General features: G+C 26.8%; 1 protein-coding gene across 1 annotated transcript in view; it reads left to right on the top strand.

Moving 5' to 3' along the window:
* The window catches only part of LOC129983686 (nuclear factor NF-kappa-B p110 subunit-like), a 60,336-nt gene that overhangs the window by 47,065 nt on the left and 913 nt on the right, over window positions 1–12,358 (top strand). The window contains exons 15-17 of the mRNA XM_056093270.1: window positions 1,547–1,675; window positions 3,485–3,650; window positions 7,611–7,774. Coding sequence (XP_055949245.1) covers window positions 1,547–1,675; window positions 3,485–3,650; window positions 7,611–7,774 — 459 coding nt within the window. The remainder of the gene's footprint in view (window positions 1–1,546; window positions 1,676–3,484; window positions 3,651–7,610; window positions 7,775–12,358) is intronic.

Raw genomic sequence — 12,358 nt, 5'->3', positions numbered from 1 at the left:
AAGTAAGTGTTAAATCTTTCATTATTCCCTTCATTATATGTCTCATTATTTCCTTCTTATTTCAAAGTATTTCTTAATTTCATTTAAAATTAGTTATATATTTCCCTTGTTTTCATTCATATAGAAAGAATTTTCACTGCCATCGATTTCTTTACACTTTCTGAGGGCTTTTTTTTTTATTTTATGAGTCTGTATATAATTTTTTTTCTCATTAAATGTGAGGCCTTTTTTTTAGATACTGGTTCAGCTGCATGTTATGGCCCATGATAAATTTGAAATCAGGACCTATTAAAAATTCCTATTTTTCCTTTTCTTGATGTCCTAACTGCATGCTTATTTAATGGTTAATCCATCCCTAGTTCCCAGCTTCTAACTTCTGACTTAAAAATAAAAGATAAAATGCAAAAATATTGCTTTCTTATCATCCGTTTCTGAGATTATATTTTTAATTTCAACAATTTTACTCATCTGTATCCTTTGTAGAAACTTGATAATTCCACATGAATTCAGTGATGAATTGTTAACATCTTATGTCTAAATCTTTTATTGCATCCAAATGTAATAGCTTATATTGAGGCTAATATTATAAAAAAATCAATTATAAATTATAAAGAATAATTTTTGAGGCTTCTATTTTTCTTGCTTAATATTTTAATTTATTGATGGAGAATTAGTTCATCTTTTAACTTTTTTTGTTGATTAAAAAATCGCTTATCTTTATCAAAAGTGTTTCAGTGAATCAAAAAAATCCAATTCTATGTTTACCAACTCATCAGAAAACTTTTTAATAGAAAACAATTTATTTTATATTTTAGCTACTTTCAAATGCATTTTATCTTGCCATTTTTGCAAGTATCAATATTTATCAAAGTAGCACTTTGCTGTGTTTAAATTAATGATGAAAACCTTAATTTGTATCTAAAAGAAGGAAATAATTGCTACTGAGACCCTCTGTTCTGTTGCACTCCCTAAATAATCCTCACAATGCTAATAAATAAACCTGAGTATCAAATATACAAGAAAATTTATATTAATATAAAAGAAGTGCTTTTTCACTCAAAGTATCTTGATGTATATCAATGAGACATAGTATCTATTGTGACTTACATAGATCAGAAAATATCAACAAAAAGTGCTGTCAATCAAATGTTAAAGATAGTTTACTTTACTGTATAATGTTCTATCATATATGAATATATGATTCAGTGATAACATTCATTTTGCGTAAAAATTGAAGTGTATCTGCCTTTTGAATTAAGTGTAGAGAAATCAATTATAATAATAAAATTATGATGCACTTTTGAATTTACCTTGAATTTGAATTTCATTCTGAAGTTGTTTGGTTGTAACAGTATATTTCAGAATAGACCAGCATTTCCATGTCTTCATTCTTTCCTTCCACATTTCTTTCTCTTCAGATTTTTCAGCTTTAGCAGTATGTGATCAATATAAAATTGCAAGGTGTTTTAGCAGTGCTCCTTTATGAATGTCAGATTTTTCTTTTGGACATCTAATTCTATTTTATGCAATTTACTCTTCATTACAGCCAGAAATAGACATTGACACCAAAGATTTTAGAGGATATACTGCTGTCCAGTTAGCTTGTATGAAAACTGGTAAATCATTTGAAATTGTTTCTGCACAGTTGGAAAATGACAAAGATAAAATCATAAAGGTATGTTCAAATAAAATCTAATCTATTCTTAAAAGAATTAGGATCTAGAAATAGAAGTAGAATTATTATCTATTTAAATGAATTAGATGATATGCCATCTAGATAGACATTAACAATATCTTAAATGTGCCTGGCACAAATTAACTTACAAAAGTTGTAATAGAAAGTATTACGCATAATGACAGAGTTCTTAAAAATTAAAAATAATTATTCCTGGTACACTTTAGATGTCAATATGAGTAAAATTAAAGTTTTGTTTCCTTGCAGTGTAATTTTCTCAATCCATAATGTTGAAGGACATGCAGATCAAAACTAATTATTAAAATCAGTTTGAAACAAATAGTGATCTGCTAAGAAACATGACACACGTTTGAAATAAAGGAGAGAAAGAAAAAAAAAAAAAACTATTGAATAATGAATTCCACCAAACATAACACACCAAGAACTAAAATAAACATTCTTCAATTTATAATGAAATGAATAAGTTTATATAAAAGGTTCTTGAGATATTACAAAAATTATTGTTGCGTAAAAAAATGAATAAATCTCAGTTATGATAAGATTCTATGCTGCAAATGCTAAAATCTGCATTTCCGTGGAAATGCAATGCCAAAATAAAGTTTTTTTAAAAAAAAAGCTGAAATGAAATTAGCAATAATTTTCAACTAATCATTAAAATCAAATTGAAACAAATAATGATCTACTAACAGAGGAAAAAAAAAAACTTGGCATTATCTTAGTGTGCCTTTATGAATAATGAAACAATAAATAAAAGATTGAATTTAGAACTAACAAATAGTTCTAGCTTTTTTTTCACATCTAGTACAAATACAGCAGCAAATGTTAATGCATGATGTAGGGGGGGGACCTACTAAATGTTTGTTACTAGATGTACTTTTTTTCTTCTTCTTCTTCTTCTTTTTTTTTTTACTTGTACGAAGTATAAAAAAAGAAAGCATTGGTATTGTCAAAAATTTTGAATTTGAAGTTTTAACAAATCTTCACATTTCAGACCTCCCTAAGTTCACAAAATACATTTTTAGAATTATCTGTAGCTATGCTTATTGAAATCAAATGAAATGTTCATATGTAGAAGGCAAAAACAGATTTATTATGGATAAAATGAATTGCTTGAAATATTACTAGAATTATATTCTCTCATCCGAAAGCAAAATTAGAATGAATTAAAACAATAAGTGCTTTCTTGTAATATAAATATATAATGTAGATGGTATTTGAATAAATCAGCATAAAATTTACATTATCCATACATTATTTTACAAGTGAAAGAGGGCAAAGAATCTAAACCTCTTAAGGTAATTAAAAGAAAATATCTGAAATGTCGGCACCGTCTGAATTTTGAATATCATTGCATTCAATATCTATTAAGTCATTATGCCAATCACACATTTATATGATAAATTTGTAGCATAAAAAATTAAATCGTTAAAGATTTCCTCATCATAAATATTTGTAATTATTTTATATAGGATAAGAGGTAATAGTGTGCTAATCCCAAATTCTAAAGAAATGATTTTGAGATCTTCAAATTAAATATTGCAATTTTTGCACATTATTTTTCTAGTATGTGGCCATTTATTTTGTTATATTATTGCTCTTATGATGAACTGTTAATTTATGGAATATTTTGATAATTATTGTAATTCTGAAGATGCACTAATGATGAATTGTTCAAATGTTAAAATTTTTTGGCGACACATATAAATCATTTTGTTTTTTACTTTGATTTCATTAAAAATATATATTTTAAAATGAGTACCATTTAAATTAAAAAAATTTTTTTATTAGTTTTTAGAGAATTTTAATCAGAATGGAGGAGTGTGTGATTTAGAATGCAGTGAACTTGAATCTGATAGAGAATCAACATGCTCAAGTGATTTTGAAGATGCAGTTGAAGAATTAAGTTCGATTTCTTGCAAGGAAGTCATCAGCAAAACTGTTTCAGTTGTTGAGCGTAAGTGTTTAAATGGTACTTCAAATTGTCATTATTATTTTTATACATAAATATATGCAAGTATCTTTAAAATACTCAAATCATTTAAAAATGCATTTACAAAGGTAAGAAATTTACACTGCTTTGTATGCACCTATAGCCTACAGATTTTTATTAGGTAATAATAGATTTTTAAAATCCTACTGTGAGTCTTCTGCTGTAAATGTGTTATAGCAGTATTAATTTTATGAGACGAATGCAGTAAGCTTGTTGGAATTAGTGCAGTATAAGAAAAAATATATTATTTTATCTGCAGATTTCAAGACTCCCATTGTAAAATGACTTGTTGTCTAATATTAACAAAGCTTATGGATATTAAATTGATGACAGAAGTATTTTTATAGTGTATGAAAAGATCTTGTGTTGCCAATGAGTGAAAACTAAAAATACTTATTACTATTTTAAATAAATTAATTAGATTAATTTACACAGATGGAGGAAAAAATGAAGCAAACACTTGTGAATTGTGAGAATTTTCATTTATTATTATTTGATTATTCTTACATGAAAGTGCATATGTATACTATATGGAGCTCTGATAAGTAAATAAGAAATTCTAATTTCAAAGGACATTTTCAAAATAGAATTTAAACATTAACTTTAAACTCCAATTATTATTCCTTTAAATGGTCTGAGGTCAAATAATGAAAGGAATATTTTTATGTATGTTTTCATTGTTGATTCTTATTGAAATTTTGGTTAATGTAGACTATTTTACATTTTTTTAAGATTTCGTCACCTGCGTTATTTTTAAGAATGAACGTGAGCATAGGTATAGAATGCCAAATAATTATAATTATTCTTCTTAATTTTTTTCAAGTGGAAACTCATAGTTTTATTACACTTATTGTTGATATATTTTCTATTCTATTCTTCAAAATTTAAATTTGATTTCATAAATACATGGAAGTATTTAATATTGTTAGCAAAATCAAAGAACTTGTCCTCCTCTCTGAACCAAAACTACTGGCCCAATTTCTCTTATCTTTATTTTATGCTAGTCCCTCTCATGACTGGAAAATTTACCAATAATATTCATTGCATTTTAGTCAAATCATTTAGATATAGCTTCACGTCCATGATTCCTCCAAATTGTCTGTCAGAAAAGCCATGTTATTTAAATTGTCTTAAGTTCCATTTATTTTGTACTTGAACTTTTCTACTGGAAACAGTTCCATCATATGATAGCAGTCATAAAGATATAAATATATAGCTCATCTGTCTACTAAATTTTCTGATATTGTAATTGCACTGTTTTATTTATTTTATATATTACTCAAATTTTAAGCAGAATTTTCTTTAGCTTTCAACAGTGAAAAAAAAATAACATAGTTAAATATTTGATGAAACAGTGAAAACTGTTTGAATTTTATGGTTCAGGGAAGGAAATAGATTTGTAGACTTTCCTCTTACTTTTCTTCTTTTCCTGTAATTATGGATGATTGGTTAAAAATGCTAGATAGACATGGAACTTTTACTGTTGCAAAAAAACAAACAAACATAATTGCTTATTTGAAAGCCAATAAGTAAAAATGTTTTTTTTCCCTCTTTTTTTCTTCTGAGCATTAAATTTGATTTTACATTGATTTTAGTTAGAAGAATACAAGAATTTTTCACATACAATTAAGAGCATATTTTGAAATAAATAAAGTAAAGTAATACCAATTTAAGGGATTAATTCAGGGAAATGTTTATGAAACCTGGAACTAGAGGAAAATCAATCAGTAGCAATGACGACCTCCCTGCCTGTAAAATGCTATATGGTCTAAATTTTATTTTAATATCATTAATTAAACTTCTTCAATTTTTATATGTTATCCAATAATATTGTCTATAAAGCAGAGACCATAGTATTGTTATTTTTAAAATATTGATGGTATAGTCATCAACAAATGTAATAGAACATCTCTGTAACTTTGTTATTTAATTTCCCATCCTTACAAAAATAGTATGAATGGAAATGACTCAAGGGCACAGGTTTGTTTAGATAGATACATTGATTAACTGGGCTTATTAGCATAGTTTATTTATTAGTATCTCAAAATTCTTTCATTGTACATACCAAGTCTTTTAGCTTAATCGGTTGTTTGTCATAAAAATAGCCATTAAAAATTTTTCTAAGATTTTGATAAAATTTTCAAGAGTTTAAAAAAATGGTGCGTCCAATGTTAAATGAATCATAAAAACTTTTGGCGATATCTTGGAAGTTGTAATATATTTCTCAAATTTTTTTTATTAATGTAAAGAACATAATTTTGCTTTGCAAATGAATAAAAAATAAATTTTTTAATTTTTTTTTTTTTTTTTTTTTTTTACAAATTTTTAAACATGGCTGTAAGTAAAATATCAGAATCCTAAAAATTATTTGAATGTCTGTAATAGTTATTGAAATATTTTTAAGAAACTAAAATTCTCACTGTAAATTGGAAAAGCCTTGACACATCTGCTTGTTGAAATTCTGTATATTATTTGTAATTGTTTCTATTGATCTACTCATTGTGATACTTGAGTTTTAACTTTTGTTATGAAATCGCCATTGAATAATTTGCAGATCAGATGATTTTTGAGATTTCCTCTCTTACCAAAAATAAATACATTTAATCTATTTATCTAAAATATATGGAATATTAAGTAGAAGAAAGAGTACTTATGATGCTGGATTGCAATTTTTAATGAATCATTTATATTTTGTCTTACTTTCTAAGATTTAATGATCAGTGACTAGATGTGCAAATAATGCATGCTTATGAATTTTTAGGTAAAATTTATTTATCAATGCTGTAGTTTAAATAGTTTGGATTTTCTTGAATATAAGAATTTCAAATAAAAACTATACTATTTATAAATGATGATCAAATATAGTAACGAATTTGTTTTTCATATTATAAATATTTTTTATTGGGGAATTACTATCTGTTCTTTAAAAAGGATTTTATATTTTTTCTGAAATTTGTAAATTAAGATAGTGTAGCTCAAAGAAATTAAATAATTGAATCTAAGTTAAATAGTGGTCAGTCATTTATCACAAAGAATGAAGGACCAGATCAACATTGAGGCAGATTTGAAAATATTTTGAAACATAATAAAATGTTCAAATTTCTAAAAAAAAAAAAAAAAAAAAAAAAAAATGTTCATATATTAGAATTTGAAAATGATTATTCACGCTAAGATCAACCTGAGTCATGTATGGTTAATTTTTTTAGTGTCTGAATAAAATAAAATGAAAGAAATGCATTTTTTTTTTTTTTTTTTTGCTTTCAGCAATCTAATATTAGTTACTTAATATTTTGTCTTTATTGCATTGACCTTTTCAGGTCGAGTTTTAAGAAATAAAAATTAATTATAACTCAAGAATCACTACACAATTTGACACGCATATATAAAAAGACATGACACAATGAATTATTGAAAAATCTTAATTTACAAAAAAAAAAAAGTTCCATAATACCGATTAATAGTGAACCAATTTCGTTAATTAAATTCATTAATCACTTTAAATACACTTGTCTCCTTGAGTAATTTCTATCAACACCAATTTTGTGAAAATTTGAGAATAAATAACAAAGCTACAGAGTATCCCATTATATTCATTGACAACTGTACATCATTCAAAATGTTATATTTAATGCATCTTTATCTAATTCTTATGAGGTATTAGAATATATTAGAAAACTTTAGAATTTCGAATGAATTGCACCAAATTTAAGAAAACAAGTAAAATACTTCTGTGTAAGTTACACAAGTGTTCAAATTTCAGTTTAGTTTCAACTCACATATTTAATGAAATGCAAGCTTTATTTTTTCTCCGATTTATTAAGTCTCAAATATACAGTCTTTTCTTTTACTTTTTCTTTTTAAGGGGAAGAAACACTAAGTTGGAATTTTTATAAATTGATAATTCAAAATCTGTTTTTGTTTCAGAAAAGAAATCGAATTTAATGAAAACTGAAGAAGAACTTTACAAGTATCTTGATATGAATGATAACTGGAAAAAATTAGCTGACTTGATAGGTTTGGATACAGAACATGTGGCCATGTTTGATGAAGGATCGAGTCCTGGACTAACAATTTTAAGGACAATTAAGGTACTTTTTCTTAAAAGCAATTTATGTTTAAAAGAAATACTTAGAAATTTTTTAATAATGCTAAAACTTTTAATGAATTTTTAAAAGTGCTTTTTCAAGGAAGTGGAAATTGGCAAGTTCATTGATTTAATATTTTTCTTATATAAAAAAATTAAGTCTTAATGTCAATCAAAGCATTTCACATCATTAAAAATCCTTAAAAACTACTTATTTATATTTGGAGGTCCATATATAAAGACTTAAAAGTTCTTATTTTTTATCCAATCGCTTATACCTTCCTTAGCTTTCCTTATTTTCTATACTTTCCTTACCATTTGACCACACTAGATCTGCCTGATTATAGATTGTATTATCTTTGGTTTTTGGGTTTTTCAATGGTTAATGGATTTCAGTAAATCCTGTGGCCAATAGTAAAAGTTATATCTCAATTCAAGAAATGCTGATAGAATAGGGAAAATATATTCTTTTCATTTCATTTCATTCATATATTCTTTTCATCTCTTCTTTCACCTTCAGCTTGTTTAGACTGGGAAAAAAAATCCTTTCTTTTTGAAGAGAATTTTATATCTATACTTATATAAAGCTCAGTATGTGTGTGTGTTGGCGCTCTACAAGCCAGACTGTTTGGCCTACAGCTACCAAATTTGGCACTTGCATCCCTTGGAGGTCGGGAATGTGCACAGGGGGTCACTTTTTTTTGAATTTTTAATTATTAATTAAAAACTTCAGAGGTTCCAGCCAACACCTCCTAAAATACTCTACTTTCTCTTCCTGTACTTTAGGAGGTGTTGGTTCCAGCACATATTGAGATAACACTTTTTCTTTTCCCTTTTTTTTTTTTTTTTTTTTTTTTTTTTTCTTTTTCTTCTCCCTTGCTTCCTTTTTCTTCAACAATGTGCTTTGCCATTTATTAAAATACTGGAATAGTTATTTGGAAGGTACAGTACGAAATGCGTACTATGCCATACTTATTGTGAATCGAAAAACATTTCAATTTTTATTGTTTTAGATGTTGAATAATTTATTTAAGTTATTCCTGTTAAATATATATTTAAACTTTTATGTGTTGTTAAAGAATATACGATCCGATCCGATCAACGGAAAATATGAAAAAGTAGAATGAATTTGAGGCGCTAAAACGATATATCGAACATGGAAAAAGTTGCTTTAAAAACACTAACATATTCGATCATCAATCTCATTAATATGTCGTTTTTGAGCAATCGCTTGAAAGACCTACTACAGGTATTCGACTGTACTATATAGAATTGTAATTAACTGAGGTATGTAATTACTATAGTCAATTGTATAAAATCTGGTATGATGAAATTTTAACTTAAAGCCTTAAATTTTCAATGATCGTGATATCTTTCGCGATATATTTTGAATGTCCATTGAATATTTTTATTTGATGAACTAATCTTGCCAAATTGGTTTTGATTAAGGGGAAAAAAACTATGTGGATCTGGTACTTAAATAATTTTAAAGAAATAAAAAAAGTTTTTTTCTCCCAAGATTTAGGTTTTATCATTTCATAATGATTTTTTTCTTCTTTTCATAACTCATAGAATTTTTTTTACAATGAAATATCTCTTTATATATAAAGTCTTGTCCTGAGCAATGTCCAACATAAAGCCATTGAAATTCGGAAAGTTATTTTTTGGACATTAGAGGCACACTAAGAACAGATTTCTCAAACTTTTAATTTAGAAGTTTAGTTAAAAAATAGAATTTTAATGTATTTTCATCGTAATACCAAGGCATATTATTTTTATAACACCGTTTTAAAGATGAAAAAAGAATAGCTTTTGGATAACAAAGATTTTGTTTTGTTGAATGTAATTTTTTAAAAAAAATAATTTCTGAGAAATTAGTTTTGAATACAGTTTATAACAAAGATTTTTATTATAATGAAATTCAAAATGATATTGCTTCTTCGAATCGTTCAATTGCATTATTCTGCAGCTGTTAAAATTGTAGTAAATGAAAAGAAAAATATGCTTCCTTTGCTTTTATTTAAACTTAAAAAATTTTAAAGCATGTTCATTGAATAAAATTCTTGATTTGATAAGTTTTGTTAAATTTTGAAGCAATGTGTTATATTGTCTCATGCTGGCTTCAAGAAAGACTTTTTTAAAAAATGCTTCAATTGGCATGTTTACTTTCTCGTCTAGAAAATATTGCAATCGTCAAATAATAATAATAATAATAATAATAATAATAATAATTAAAAAAAAATCGTACTTGAGATTTTAATGAATCTCCACTTTTCATACTTCCTTGAATTCAAAAACACCTTTATATAAAATGTCTGTATATAACAAGGATAACACAAAAACACTTTATGCTAGATGGATGAAATTTGGTTACAGTCATCACACCAAACTTGTAGAATTCAATCAAATTTTCAACAACATTTGTTTAAAGGAAATCTGTTTGTCTGTTCGAATATAAGTTAGTATGATAGTTACAAAACAAAGAGAGCTAGATAGTTAAAATTTGACTCACAAATTTAAAATCTATTGTTTAAAGATCTGTCAAATTTTGAGCAAAATCCAGCAAGGGGCTTGCCGCATGCTGGTCTGTACTTTCAGAAATATGTAAATGCGATAGCTCAAAATTGTAGTGACTTCTTAAATATATGAAATTTGGTATGTAATTTTGTGACTATAAGTGTAGATTCCAGTCAAATTTTTGTTTTTAATCAAGTGGGAAGAATGCGCCTTGCTTCTCATATACTTTCAACCGCACGCCAGAGATTAACCCCATAAAACCTGCCAACGATCACACGATAGAATCAGTAAAAATATTTCATTCATGCTAAGTGTTCATATTCTGTAACTATTGTATGCCAATGCCACACAAAGCATTTCCTGGCAATATGTGAGAAAGTTGTAGGGAGATGCTCTGGCTGGTTTATTTCCGTTTTGTTTCTAATTACAGAGCTTTCTTTTTTTACTCTATAAATTTGTTTCCGTTATTTTTGAAAACTATGACTTGTTAAAGCATTTTCATTTCTTCCTGATATATATATTTATAACGTTTCTTCTGTAATTTTTTGTAAGAATTTTTTTCTTATAGGTTAAAAAGCAGGTTTTCTTTAAATTTTAAAAACGTGAAACGATCAAAAACGACTTTTACTACACTCTAGAAATAAGAGGCGATAAGACAGTTCCTTTTTAGTCTGATCATTTGTGAATGCTGCTATTATTCCTATTAAAAATTTAAAAAAACTTATTTAGAACATGGCATTGTTCTATCATCAATTTCATGGCAGCTATAGAAATGCTTTAGTTCTCAGCTTTATAAGATTACAAATAAAAGTACTTAATAGAATAAGTCAGTGTATTAAAAAGAAAGAAATTAACTTTTTCCATCCCAGCCATGTTGGATCTTAATTGTTGTTGCTTATATAAAAATCAAATAAAAAATGTGTGGTCATGCTGAGTGTTTACATCACAATCGACATTTTCAGAAATATTGTATCTATTTAATATTTCATTTTAATTTTATAAAATGTTAAAAAAGCTCACAGATCTTTATTGTTAATATTATAAAAGTTGACTTAATTTTTTTGGTATTAATATTTTTGATTTTTGTGATCATTTCTATGCTTTTGTCAAATCCAAATAAGCATAATTTTACAATAAAAAATGTGCAAATACAGAAATTAATATTAAAATTTTAAAAAAAGCATTTAAAATTAATTTTTGATAATTTTTCAATTAAAAACTATGCATTATTATAGAACTGAAGAAAAAAAATGCTATGTTTATAGAATACGCAGTTTACGTATGCATACTAGGTGCCTAATTTTTGCAACAGTTTGTCACTACGCACCCTGGTGAAGTCGCCTCTCAAGTTCGAAAGGTTAAAATGGTTGATAAATTGTTCAGTTTTCTTTTTAAATTTTTATTCAATGTTTTTTACCATAAATATTTTTTTTTTGTGTGTGTGTTTGAAAGAAAATCAAAATTATTCACGTTCGTAAAAAGAGATATTACAAATGACTGTAAAAATTATTGACCTGTTGCCATAATATTGGTTTCGATGTTAATTAAACTGTTAATTGTTCTGGCCGTCCTCAAAAGGACGTGAACTGAAGAGTGTAGGAACAGTTGCGCCATGAGTAAGATGAAGGACCTGGTTCTCGAAAGAGAGCGTGCGGTAATAACGTTGTTATTAATGATGACTCGGAGTTCCTACGTGTGAGATAGCAACTCCTACAAAAGATGCACACATTCTCTGCATCCAGAAACCTTCATCTCGCTCATGGCTTCTAATCCCGCACAACTGTTCCTCCACATCCTTTAGAGGACGGCCAGAACAGTTCCGTGGTGGTTAGTGACATGACAAAGCTTATACAATACCTTTTTTGTTAAGTGACTTGGATAATTTGTGCCAATGGTATATGAGCATATTTACTTCTGAATACTGAGAAAAGTAGCATCCATAGTTGCACTTGGAAATCTCAATTTTTGCTTTACTCCAACCAACTTTAAGATCAGAAAACTGAATCGGAGTAATAATAAAGAGATTTTTGATATATATATTCAAATGGCATATTAAATTACAAAGTTCCAT

Source organism: Argiope bruennichi, chromosome 9, assembly GCF_947563725.1.
Source record: "Argiope bruennichi chromosome 9, qqArgBrue1.1, whole genome shotgun sequence".
Taxonomy (NCBI): Eukaryota; Metazoa; Arthropoda; class Arachnida; order Araneae; family Araneidae; genus Argiope; species Argiope bruennichi.
This window is presented reverse-complemented; position numbering and strand designations above follow the sequence as displayed.